Source organism: Limulus polyphemus, unplaced genomic scaffold, assembly GCF_000517525.1.
Source record: "Limulus polyphemus unplaced genomic scaffold, Limulus_polyphemus-2.1.2 Scaffold646, whole genome shotgun sequence".
NCBI lineage: Eukaryota > Metazoa > Arthropoda > Merostomata > Xiphosura > Limulidae > Limulus > Limulus polyphemus.
In genome coordinates this window covers 174,955-189,223 of record NW_013666256.1, presented here as the reverse complement: position 1 = coordinate 189,223, position 14,269 = coordinate 174,955, and the positions used below count along the sequence as shown (strand labels likewise).

Sequence of the window (14,269 nt, the reverse complement as noted above, 5' to 3'; positions counted from 1 at the left end):
GGCCAGCCTAGAAGGTTTACAGTCTCAAATCGATATACTAAGCTAACAATGCAGATAACCTCTATAACAGGAAAATATAAAATATTAAAAATATGTATATTATACATATTAACCAATACTGTTAATGAAAGCAACATTAGCGAAAGGGCAGAGTGTACCTTACTTACTGAAAACAAATCTAATTGATAACTTCGTATTATTTGGGGTAAGGGTTACTGTTAGGCTCAATTTTCTTTTATTGTTTCGTCTGGATTTTTCTTTTTTTCAGTTTGAACGTAAGCTTCTTTCTAGGTTAGAAATCTGTGCAATATAATATTTGAATAAAGAATTTTTCGTTTTAGCTAAAAACGACTAAATTTAGAAGTAATGTTAGGTAGTTTCATTTTTTTTAAAAAATTGCATTATACCAATAACTTAGATTAATGATACAGTCAAAAATTCAGAATATCAAGAAATCCAGATATTTCTTTCTTACGACATTTAAAATATAGAATACAATTCTGTTTAATTCATTCTTCCAAACTTCAGCAAGTTCTTCCACACGTGACAATTTTCGTAAGGTGCCAACCTCATATCAACTTTGTTGCCAAGAAAATTAATGTAGGGTGTTTCCTTCAAAGATGTATATCCCATGAAAGGTTTCCCAGTATGCACAAAGGTGTAGAACAGTTCCTGGAGGATCCTTTGAAATTGGATATCCTGTTCACTGGGCTCTATTAGGTAGTTATCCAATAGATCAAAAATAGCGACAATGTCCAATCCACTGAAGGCGAGTCTGGGAATAGTTGAATTAGCAAGTTGGATATCATTACTGGGCACATAGTTAACAATATAGGAATACACATTGGATTCTAGTACGCCAGCTATTGTTTGGGTCAGATGCTGAATAGGACAGACACTTCGAACATCTGAGACCTATATAGAAATACGAGTATATTTATTGATGCTACAGGAGAAACTGTTTCCATAAAGAAGGTGAAAAGAGGAGTAAAACTTCATTAAAAACAACTACACTTACCTTAGAATTTACTCTATAGAAAGATAACTAATCTCATAGAAGAGTTTGTTCTAAAGAAAAATAACAAAATTCATAGGAAATTATATTCTATAAAAATTAACTTGGCTAATAGAAGAGTTTATTCTATAGGAAGATAACTATACTTATAGAAAAGTTTTTTCGATAGAAAATAAGTACACTCATAGAAGAGTTTGTTCTATAGAAATATAGCACATTCAATGAGTAATTTGTTCTATAGAAAGGTAGTTACTGTTGTAGAAGTATATTTTTATAAAAAAATAACTTGTAGGAAAGTTTGTTCTCTAGAAACTTAACTACACTCACTTAAGAATTTGTTCTCCAGCAAATTAACTTATAGGAGAATTGTTCTATAGAAAAGTAATTACACTCATAGTTTGAGTAGTATCAAAATTAACAAGAAAGATCAAAATACGAATAAACTTTTGTGGAACAACATAGAATTAAAAAAAAGGCTTAAAATAATTAATGACTTTTGCGATAGTTCTACACTAGAATAGTTTTAGAATAATGTTAGTATAATGTCAAAAGAACTTCTATCTCTTATTTATGAATTATGGTATAATAATGACCAACTCTGATCGTTCCCATGTGTTCTGTCTTACTGTATTTAAGTTTGGGAAGTTTTTAATTCTATTGAGACCTTACATATTATAATGCTCGGTTAATCTGGTATAACGTTGTGAGTGATGGAAACTAACTTCCCATATTTATCTTATCATTACGTAGCTATTTTGAACGCTTTGAATAATTATAAAATTTTACCATTGTGTAGAACTGCTTTTGTGGCGTAGATGTGTTTGTTATGTAAAAATCCAACACTGAATCTGTAAGATTGGTGTTTATAGTGTCTAACTTCTGTCTGACGTAGTTGCTAAAATCTTCCCAAGTCCAAGTGCTCAAGCTCTGGTGATCTCCACTCCACAGCCCTATTTCCTGTTCTGAACTCCCTGGATATGAAAAATATATTATAAATCAAAGTAGATTAATACAAGAGACGTAATTACACGTCTTGAACAATAACATTTTTCAATTATGTAATTTCTTAAAGTAAATTAACATAAAATATAACATAATGTTTTGGGACAACAAGGGACCTATTGGTCCATCTCAGCTGTCCCATCCTCTAAACTAAACTAAAACTATCGAATAAATAAAATTAAATAAATAAATAAAAATCTTAAAGTCAGCCCTTATCTTTCACTTATTTATAAAGCCTTCTCTTAAACTCACTTAAATTTACTGCCTCCACAACATCCGAAGGTAACCCATTCCAGTTAGAAAACTAATACTGTCTTAGCTGAAGATGACTCCTACCCGGCCAGAATTTATATTTGTGTCCCTAATCTTTTATTCTCGCCGTTAAGTATGAAAAAAGATGATGTATCAACAATATTTCCTTTACAATCTTAAACACCACAAAAAGATCCCTTCTAACTCTTATTATTTTCAAAAGAAAACAATTTCAGAGATCTCAACCTCTCCTCAAATGACAACTCCTCCATCCTAGGCACCATTCGAGTAACCCTCCTCTGAATCCGTTCCAACAATTCAATGTCCTTCCTAAGGTAAGGAGCCCAAGAATGAACACAATACTAAAATGTTACCTAACCAATGAGTGACCTATATAATTAAATTATAACCTTTTTAGACTTTTATTCAATATTTCTGTAGATACAACCTAAAATCCTATTTGCCCTACCACTAGCAATAGCACAGTGCTTGGAGGGCTTAAGAGACTGATCAATCATTACTCCAAGATACCTTTCTTTCATGACACTGTTAAGGTTATTCCCACATGCATTATCTTGCATTTAATACAATTAAAACTCATCTGCCATTTATTTGCCCAACTCACTGAATGATCTAAATCTTTTTGTAAAGCAGCAGCATAGAACAATGAAACCATTTCCTTACCTATAACAACAGGAACATCGTTCGCTGTTCCGTCAGACCACATTCTGTACGGATCATTATAGACAACAACACCTGAAGTAAGAAAAACACATCAGATAAAATCATGTTCAATAAACAACATATTTCTATTTTATGGCTCCATATTTCTTCCAAATTACACTGTTTAAACAGCTCTTCGGTACGTTATCCGTGAAGACTTCCTGGTAAAAACATGTTAAACGCAGTTAAAAACAATCTCACATCTGAATGAAGTGAAGCAGCCAATGTCCGTTTCAAATGTTTCTGTGTTTGCAATTCATTTCTGAAGCAAGACAGTAAATATTTGCCTTACATTTTCATGTGCTTTCAGCTCATCCATGATATTAAACAGGCTGTGTGTGCACATCCTCAACACGTATTTCTAGTAAGACTGGTAATTTTTGTATTCATGTGTTTTGCATTCTCAACTCATTTCTGAAATAAGAAAGTAGATGTGTGTTTCAAAACTCTGTATTATTAATTCATTTCGGAAGTAAGACAGTCAGTGTTTAGCTCAAAGTTTCATGTGCTCTTAAATTATTTCTGTACTAATATTCTCAAATATTTTCTGTAGTACGATGATCAACACAGCGTTTCAAATTTATCGCAGTACAAACTTATTTATTATGTAGTAATTTCACATTTGTATTATGTATATGATACGACATAATACGCTATTTTGTCGCCAAAATCTATAGATTAAAATCATGATAAGGTTCCAAGGAATAAATATGTATAAGGAATTCAAAACATATTTAAAGGAAGCAACCACACAAAATCTGTAACACAATTTCAAGAAACAGGCGTGAGCAAAAAATCTGTAACAGTTCTAGGAAAGTTACTATATAAAGAATATTAAAATCACTTCAAAGAAAATATTCCATACAAGGAAGATGTAACACAGATACAATGAACTGACTTGTACAGAATTCGGAGGAAGTGACCTGTATAACAAACATACAGCACAGTTCAGAGGAAGTTATCTACATACATATGAGAAATCTATGCTTAGATCCAGGTACGTGTAAATAAACTCATTATGGTACCGTTGGCTTTTGGATTATAACATCAATAATGCCAATCCTTGAAAAGTATATATATTTAGTTTTTATTTGTGGGTTGGTAATTGTTAAGCACAATGCTACACAATGGGCTATCTGAGCTCTGACAACCACAGGTATCGAAACCCGATTTTTAGCGTCGTAAGACTGCAAACTTACCGCTGAGCCTGGAGGGGGGGAATAGAATATCCTATGTATTTTTATGTTTTATTAAATACAACACAAAATAAGCTTGTTTGTTGTTAAGCGCAAAGTTATACAATAGACTATCTATGATCTGCCTCACTCGGATATCGAAACCCGATTTTTAGCGTCATAAGCCCTCAGATTTACCGCTGAGACACTGGAGAGCTAAATGTTTTGAAATAAAGTGTTATGATACTATAATTCATGTTTTGAAACAGTGTGTTATAACAATACAATTTATGTTTTGATGCAATGTGTTATGACAATATAATTAGAGTTGAGAACGAAACATTATGACAGTGTAATTCATTATTTGAAGCGAATGCTATGATACTGTATTCATGTCATGCAACACTGTTTTAGTATGACATAATCTGTATTTTTTATTATTGTACTAGCAGATGCCCATTGAAACAATTCAACTGTAATCTTCCTAAAAATAGTGATGAATAAACACAAAATGTGTAGTCAACCCAATCACTTCGATCAGAGCGTGTATGCAATATGATTGTCTAGTGGGCTTTTTCCAGCCATCTTTTGTCATTCCATGTGTTACTTCAATAACGAAAATTGCATTGCGTTTATTTTTAACCAAAGAAGACTGACTGCATTGCATTGTTGGCAAAAATCTTCGAGTTTCGATGCAATGGGTGTATCCAGCACAGTAGAGCACTCAGATTCACCAAATAGCCATGGGGAAAATTTTCCGCTGGATGTCACCGTTCCTCGTCATTTTACTGAGCACCAAAAAAAACCGCTACCAAAGTGAGCGCTTGTTGACATTTGTCATTTCTATAAGGAGTGTCAAAAAGAAGATATCCAAATCAATTTATTCGACATGGTGCAATAAAATCATGCAGGTATATGATATTGACATGAAAAAACAAACAAATAACACACACACACATATATATATAAACCAAACAACAACAAACATATACTCAAACATATTCCTTTTCGTGCGTTTTGAAATATTTCTTTCAATCAGTCGATGGAGAAAGTCTCGTTATTTTTTCGTGAAAATCTCTCACAACAATAAACATTATTGTTCTTGATTTTGATATGAATTGCAAAAAATGAATATTTTTTCTGTATTGTACTCTTGAAAATAAGTATTTTTATACAGGATATACAGTACATGACAAACAGACATTTGACTTTTACATATATATATTTGGAGAGAGAGAGAGACATTTGGCTTTAATCATTTTAATTCTATCAAGTGTTTTTATTATACATTTTCAAGAATTACTTATTACGTCTTCACGAATAAAATTGTCGTATGAAGTAAACTTGAATCCGATATGAAAGATAAGTTTAAAATAAAGTAACAAATTCAATAGTTTAATTAATGGAATGTATCATTAAGTACGTGTGGAAGAAGACAGAAATTTCAGCGTGATAAATGTCGAGATCTAAATTCTTATCCAATGTTATCAAACAGTATAATAAGTCATCCTAAAATTGCTTTATAAAAGATCAAAATATACATTGTGCTTTAATACATCGTACTTGCCCATTTATGGTTAAAGAAAAAACACACTTTACACTGGGAATATAGCTATATTCATTATACTATTATGACACTAATCAACAAAAGAAGGCCATTACATCATTGTTTTCTACAACTAGGTAACACGAAGAAAAAAGAACATATTTAAGAAGATAGAGAAGACGCAGTTACTGCAGTAAATAATATATATCATTTTTTCAAAATAAGCTCACAGCACTACTTTACCATCAATAACAGCCACAGATGGGAAAGGATGGTCAGACAAAGAAGGCAGATCAGATGGATGGTCGGTTGACCACGATTTTGGTAGGGAGGTCAACAAATCTTCGGGCATTTTGTGATGTAAGCACTCCCTGGTGTCACAGTTCAAATTACTGAAACAGAAAACACTAGGTTGAGTAGATTATATTGAAACTATTTTGAATAAGTAAATCAGCCTATATAAAGTAGCGGTGGAACAGTATGTATCAGAACTGCATTTTAGTATTGTTCTGAAAAAAAGATAATCAGTGTTTGTGTTAAAGTTCTGTCTTCTCAAAGTTACAGATGCCACCGAAAATTGATTGCTTTTGGAAAGTACATGCCATAGCCTTTCACTATGCAAAAGATTCCTACATTCAACTTATAAATAGTGTTCAAATAGGAGATTCTATTTTATTATATTTATTACAAAGTTTTATGTCACTTCTGGAAAACAGGCCTGAATTTTGTAATATGTGTTACAACAAAATCTCAAATTATTTTTGGAAATCAGGCTTGTACTTTATTGTTTAAGCCTAAAACTTAATAAAGAACATTTATATAATAAAATAAAAAGGGAAGAACCTAAGAAACTGTAGATTGTCCATCTCAACTTGCTGCAGAGTTTTGTTCGTGAAATATGCAGACGGTCCCGTAATCCACATCTGTTTGAAGAGATCTTGGCTTTTCACAGAGCTCAGAAGATGGACAGCCCCCGTAGCTCCAGAACCGTAAGCTAAGACTGTTACCTGCAAAACATTTAAAAACAAACGGACTAAAGACCCAAACTATGTTTTTAAACTAACTCCAGAAACACAGTAATTTGTATACATAACTCAAAATATATAGTTGCTGATTTTAACAGATATGTAATGAGTTTATTTATCCACGTGGGAATAGGTCGACGTCCATAATGAATTTGCACATATGTATAGAGTATGCAAAGCCCCCCCCCCCAAAAAAAACGGGAATTGTGTTGAAAAACATAAGATTTAATACATTTTGTTATATTATTCCTACAGTAGCCACCCAGGAGGTCACTAGGCAACTTATACAACTTTTCTTTATGAAATAAATCTGAAAATTCATATTAGCTCGATATACAAAGAGGGGTGGGTGTTCGTTTAACATAAAACTTAAAAAGCATATTAACGACATTCATTTGCTATTTTTTTATCTATTTAACTACAACCATTGCAGTGTTGGATCAGAATATATCCGCACGTTAAACTATTAATATCAACAATCATTACAATATCTCGTCCTTCTGTGATGTTCGTTTATTTAACAAGATCCATTACAATGATGCATCAGAGTATATCAGAATACTAAATTGTTAATATCAACATTCGTTATGGTATCTGATCCTTCTTTGATGTTCACTTACTTAAATATATTCATTATTATAACGGAATAAATTACGTTAAGATATCAAACTATTAATAGCGTTAATTCTTTCTTATAGCTGGCTTATCTTGATTTTCTTGTATTTAGTTACATCCATTATAATGATGCATTAGCATAAGTCAGGATATCAAACTATTAATATCAACATTACAAACTTGGAAACGTAAAGTATTTAGAGTAAGCTAGAGCAGAAAGTGACAGTATCAACTTAATGTTAGTATGTTTTTATACTACATTTTATCAATCCTTACAGCAAGTAATAATGGAAATATTTTATCATTCATTACGACAAGCAATAATGGAAATATTTTATCATTCATTGCGACAAGTAATAATGGACATATTTTATCATTCATTACGACAAGCAATAAAGGAAATCTGAAGTCCTAAGGTTTTTTATACTTGTCTAACAAAGAATCTCTCCCTCAACCAGAGATACCGAGCTCATGGCAGGAATCGAACGTAAAAACATTCGGAGATTTTTCCGAGTTTAGGGAAACAAATGCATGATATAGCATACAATGAGATGTGACAGGTTGAATTCGCTACGTGAGCCTTTTTTTCTTTTGCGTTCGTCGTTACATCTGTTTTTCAGACAGAGCCCAAAAGATTTTCAACTGGCCGTTACTGGAGTTTTGGTGCTCTTCGGCATTTCATCATCACTAACCATTATTCTCTCGATCACCTGTGTGTGAAATGTTCAGATATGTTCGACTTGCAGTCTGTCCAGCTGCTGGGGATGTGATCACGATGGACTTTTTTGAGGCAAATCCATCTATAAAGCCCAAAGATGCCGTGGCGGCACTCAAAAATAGGTTTGGGGATGACAAGAAGAGGATGATAATAGCAGTAACTTTCTGCCAGATTAGAAAATCAAGAACAGGGTCTTCAACTTCAAACAAGCAACGAAGATAGGTCGCATAATTTGTTTGAGAATTTAAAAATGATAAACAATTTGTGTTTGTGACTGTTGCTGGTAAGGTAATGCAGCCACTCCAAAACCCTATCTGTCTTTAACTGCTCATAACGCACGATTAAAATACATTACCATAATATAGACTGCGTATCTATATACAGCAAATTCCGAATGGCATATGCAACGCCTCCTACAAACAACTACAAGGATTTCTTTTTCCTTACCCTGCCACCCAAAAACACTACTTTGCCTCTGGTTGACGGAGAGATCCAATGTTAAAAGCAAGCATCATACTTCAAAATGAAAATTTGAAAATTACCTTTTTTGGGTCTCCACCAAAATGGATGATATTTTTTTTCACCCATTTGAGGGCTGCAATCTGATCATATAACCCATAGTTTCCAGAAGTTGGAGGCCGAACAACGTCAGATAACACCTTTAAGGCCAGAAAGCCAAACACACTCAACCGATAGTTAAAGGTGACAAATATGACATCTTTTTCTCTAGTTAATTGAGGGTTAGGTTGCCACTCAAAATCCTTTCCATAACCCTGTAGAGAATAGCCTGGAATGTAAACCACAACAGGGCGAAGTTGGTTATAAGACAAGCTTGGAGTATACACATTCAGGTATAAGCAGTCTTCACTGAAGTCCCGGTGGGAAGATAAAAATTCTATTTGGTAACAGTACTTGCTTACGTTGTGGGCCATGTAAATGCCGTCCCAACAATCTTCAATGCCAGTTGGTGATTGGGGGGGTCTCCATCGACGCTTGCCCGTGGGCGGAAGGGCATAAGGAATACCTTGAAAAACATACACACCATCTTGTATCAACCCTAGAACTTGGCCACATTCAGTTATGGTCAGAGCATCAGAAGTCTCCAAGAAAAGTTTGGGCTCAGGAATCGTGAACAAGATTCCAAGAATAGCAGCAATTATCACTAGGAGTGCTACAAGAATTCCCAAAAGAATCCATTTCCAGCAATGGAAAGTTTTTATTCTAATATTAACCATATTTTTAGAACCAGAAGGATTTGGAATAATCACGGGTACATTTACATCAGTTTCACTCCCGTTTTTTCCCTTGTCATCAACACCTTCCATATGCCCTGTTTGAAAGATGTCTTCGTCGTTTTTTTCATTCTTAATGGATTTTGCACTTTCTTGTTGTTTACTTAGCAGTTCTGTGCAAGTCTCAATATCCACTTTCATTTTATTCGTCTTAGAGCGTCTTCTAAATATCCTAAAATGTGTGTGAAGATTATTTTGGTTTACATTAATGAAACAAGTATGAAGGAAATTATAAGTGAGCTTTTTTATGTGTGAAATAGAAGGTTTGAAAAATAAAATGAAAACTTCATCAATCAAACTATCTATCTCTCTTTAACTTAAATTTATTAATTCTAATTTAATTATTCTCCAGAAATGCAACAGTGAAATTAACTTTAAGTATACAGTTCTGTTGGGTTTTTTTATTTCAAATTTTATTCCAAACAAAATCACGTTCGTAATTCTTACATTGCCGCAAAAAATTCTATCAATTCATATTCATATTAAAAGAAAAGAAAACAACAGCATACGAATCAACTACCAAAATAGGTGGCATCAAAACTTTAAATATTTTGTTTTTTTAATACACACAATTTCTATCGTTGATGAATTAGAGTTTAACATTGGTTTTAGTTTCTTGATTAATAGAGTCTGTTTTATTCGTACATTTTGTTGTTGGCACTGCATATTATGTAGTTTGACAACATTTGAAAACTTTTTCAAATGGAGAATAAACCCCTCATAAAGTGGATTTTGATGTACCCAAATTCTCATTTTATGTCAGCCTTTCATTTATGGCTAAATGTTGTCCAAAATATCTTGAAATCACACTATTCACAAATTTAAATGTGTATAACCTTAAAATCACTATAAATAAAGGGCAAAATTAATAAACTTCAACGCTCCCACGTTGTTTATTGATATGTCTGTGTCGATGTGGACGAGATTGTATGTGATCAACCATGCGTTGTTTAAAACAATATATAAAAGCCTATCAGAACCTAGTTTTGGGTAATTTTTCAAACATCTACAAACAACTAGGTCAGGAATGTGGCCTGACGGAAAACTTTGTCATATTATGTAGTTCCAACAACGAGCAGGACACTAGAATGAAGGAGACTCGAGTGATCAAGATAATACAGCCAGCATTGAACTCTAATTCATCAGCGATTGAAATTATTTAAAAAAAATTAATTCTCTCTTGAAATATTTTATCTTCTTCTGCGATTAACACAGACACAAGTTAATATGATCTTGAAGATATAAATCAGTTCAGATTAGAAAAAAAATATATTCTGCACTACCTCTGAAACAAGGTAAGACTTTCTTCCGTGATGAACTCATCACTGGGCTTTGTTTTTGTTTTGTTGGATTCTTTACATATCTCTTGTTTATCTTTGTCCTCATCAGGTATGATGTTCTCATTACAGGTGGAGTCCTCGTTTTGACTTTCTCTTTCGGTAATCATTCTAGAAACTTAAACAAAACAGTTTTAATTTATCAATACTACGTTTTTGGTGAATATAAAATATTTTATAAATATCCTTTTCAGAGTATCTGGTAAATAAATATGAACAGACTTTAAGAGTTTGTTTCGAATATTTGCCCAAAACTACACAATGGCTCTCTGCACTAGTCTTTCCTGATTTTAAACTGATGGACTAGAGGGAATGCAGCTAGTTAATGACTACCCTTACCGAAAAACGGTTTGACCATCGCTCTTACAGCTTTACACACAAACCATGTATCTTCGGATTCACAGGCCGTCGTGCTAACATTAAGTCACACCCAGCCCACTTTGAGATATTTCCATTTTTCCGAATTTTTGTGACAGAAATATATGACGGTTTTATAGTTTTTTGTGACATTTTATGGTGTTTCAAGATACATGAGTGTGACACTGAATTTTATTACACTTATTTTTGATAAGTTTAGGAAATCCTTATGCACGTGGGACTTATGATTTTACTATCTTTTGACACACACTGGTATGAGAATTTTTACGACGTTTTAAGATACAGGGTATCATAGTTTTATTGAATTTTTATTATACCATTTCACAATTTCATTAGTTTTAGTAGTTATCCTATTCTGTATTTACGTAAATGTAATTATTTGAAAATATTTCTGAGTTTGCTTTCAAAAGCTGATATGTTACACTACTCAAAACTTTCTAGGGAACAAATTAATAACATACGACTAATAACCAGTTGATAGTTGCATATTTTACGTCTTGTATATGTTGTCATACACACTTTTCTCAGTGTGTATTTATCTTTACACAACTGCATATAACAGAGGGCATCCCTCAAATCGATACATTTTGGTCATATCGACGGGTTTTCAAAGTGAAACAGCATATTAAAATAAAGCAAAGTTTAGCTTGTATGCTATTTAAAAACACTGACCACTGACTGGTTGAATCTCTGAGTGCTAATTTGTAGCAAACGTCCTCAGTCCTTCACAAGGACATCGTCCAGCTTGTAGCGAGTTGCACGCTGTACGGGGTGGAAGGTACTCTACATATGGTCAACTGGTCTCATTTTGGATTTGACCATTCTATATGGACTGGAGTCTCCCTCTGGAGGTGTACCTCCTCGATCCAAACACAGTGTAGATGACATCATCATCCGTAATAACGAATTCGCCCCCAATAGCATCAGCGTACAGCCTCGTTTAAATGTGTAAGATATCATCTCTGTACTGCTCAGCTCTTAAATATGAAAGTCAGTCTTGCCGCTGAAGCTGTTGTAATTTTAGACCCACATCCCTAACTGTCGTGTTGGTTCGTAAAAAGTAAGTCTGGCAAAAATACATTGCGTGGATCAGTGTCAAATATGACTAAAATATTTTTTATTCAAAAGGTCTATAATTCACACGAGTGATAATAAGCAATAAATCGCCGGAAATGACAACCATCCTTACTTGAGGCTAAAGTCACTCCTGTCCATATATCAATATTGGAAATTTAGTGCTGACACTGACAGATGGAGATTCCTAGAAAATTTTAAGGAGTTTCTTGTTAAACACGAAGCTACACAATTGGCTATCTGTGCTATGCCCACCACGGGTATTGTAACCCAGTTTTTAGCGTTATTAGCCTTCAGACGTACCGATTAGCCACTGGGGGACAATTATGAGGAGAATAAACGTTCATAGATTGATTCTGCTGGATGTCCAGCTAGTAAGATGTGCAGACTAGTAGAATAATTTATTGCTCACCCCGTTCATCATAGTGAAAAAATCGCGCATTTAAAGAGATTGTCTAATCACTATTACTTCATTCATCAGAGTGAGAATATCACGTATTTTAAAATTAAAGATACTGTCTAATTACTGTTTACTTCAGTCATCAGACTATAGATTTACTTGGTGGAGTTCTCAAAACCTTATCATTCGTAAATTTAAAACTAATCTAAAAAATCAAACTTATTACTGCTTATTTCTATTAACACAAATCTGTAATTCTGAAGTTTCTTTTTTTAACAACCTAAATCTTGAATAAAAAGGTTATGAAAAATAAACTTTTAAAACTAGTATGGATAGCCCTGTAAGAGTCCGAAACGCCGAACTCTTTCCAAGGTTCTCAATTAAGTACCTTTATTGTGTATTATATTGAATTAAGTATGTTGGATATATCTCTCGAAGAACATTATCTTTATTACTGTTGAGTGCTTTCGGATTAATCGCATTTTAACGTAATTACTAAACTTAATAAAACGTGTCACAAAAAACGCTAAGCAAAAAGGATTTCATAATGGTCCTATTGGCATGTATGATTGTGTGTGGCCAATGATAAAAGTGACAAGTTGTGAACAACACTGACTTAGATGCATTTGCCAGGGATGGTGGGAGAGGGGAAGTATAAATAATAACGCATTTGCTCAAACCATATGAAGTATTAATCAATGCCGCTCTTCTGTCCAGCATTCATGGCTCTGCAAACAAATGTACTCGACTCTCTTTGAGCTTCCATGGAACGAAGCTAAGTGATAATATGTCATGATATAAAAAACTGTTTGGTTTAAATATTAGTGATTCATTTATATTTGTGAGTGGATATTTTTTAGGTTTTGTTATAATAAGAGTCAAAAGAAGACGATTGTAGAAGGTTTTGTTAATGACTAATTGGTGTCAAGAATATAGAAAGTGGCCAGACGACTATGTAATAAAGATATAAGTAGCGTGAGACGAACGGGAAGCAGTAGACCAGGGATTCCCAACCTTTTTGTTTCTCTGTGGGCATTCTGACAGGTTTCCATGTACCCCTAAAAATTAAGGATCAAAAATTGATAAAATTATACTGATTTTATATTATTTTATTATGAAATCTGTATGTGGGGACTGCATGAGGATTTTATAGTATTGATAACATCGATAAATTGAACTCAGTGAATTTATAAGTTAACTTAGTATATTATCAAAACAATATACTAAAAACTAAATACTAATACTAATGAGATGGTTGAGCCTGTTTTTTGGCAACAAGTTCATTAATACGAGGGGAAACTTTAGCAACTCTCAGACCCCTATGTACCCCCTAAGAAGTGCAAATGTACCCCTGGAGGTACAGTATTACAGATTGGGAATGTCTGCAGTAGACAGACAACAGTAAATAGATAATAGCAAAACAGAATATAGTTGTGTGAAGTTAAGTACCGCAAAGGTGATAGGCCTAACGTTTAATATGTTAGAGTGAAACTAAGAGTATAAAAAATATAAGAAGGATAATTTTATTCCTTCAAAGCGTGGTTCTAAGCTAACTGAATAAACCTGGGTACACTTTGACAAAATGAATAGAGGATCTTCAAAAGAAAGAAGACCAAACGAATTACGGTAACTTGCGCCACAACTGTAAGTGAATCACAAAAAGAATACTAGTACGATAGTAATATAGAGAAAATAGTTCTACTTGTCAACTGAAATT

The 14,269-nt window shown here is 33.4% G+C and overlaps 1 protein-coding gene across 1 annotated transcript in view; it reads right to left on the bottom strand.

Annotated features, from left to right (window-relative positions):
- Positions 1-217: 217 nt before the first annotated feature.
- The window catches only part of LOC106459666 (neurotactin-like), a 25,042-nt gene continuing 10,990 nt past the window's right edge, over positions 218-14,269 (bottom strand). Inside the window, exons 2-8 of the mRNA XM_013919306.2 lie at positions 10,647-10,818; positions 8,614-9,535; positions 6,557-6,720; positions 5,957-6,105; positions 2,954-3,025; positions 1,802-1,986; positions 218-915 (exon numbers count right to left, since the gene is read on the bottom strand). Coding sequence (XP_013774760.1) covers positions 505-915; positions 1,802-1,986; positions 2,954-3,025; positions 5,957-6,105; positions 6,557-6,720; positions 8,614-9,535; positions 10,647-10,810 — 2,067 coding nt within the window. The 5' untranslated portion in view covers positions 10,811-10,818 and the 3' untranslated portion in view covers positions 218-504. The remainder of the gene's footprint in view (positions 916-1,801; positions 1,987-2,953; positions 3,026-5,956; positions 6,106-6,556; positions 6,721-8,613; positions 9,536-10,646; positions 10,819-14,269) is intronic.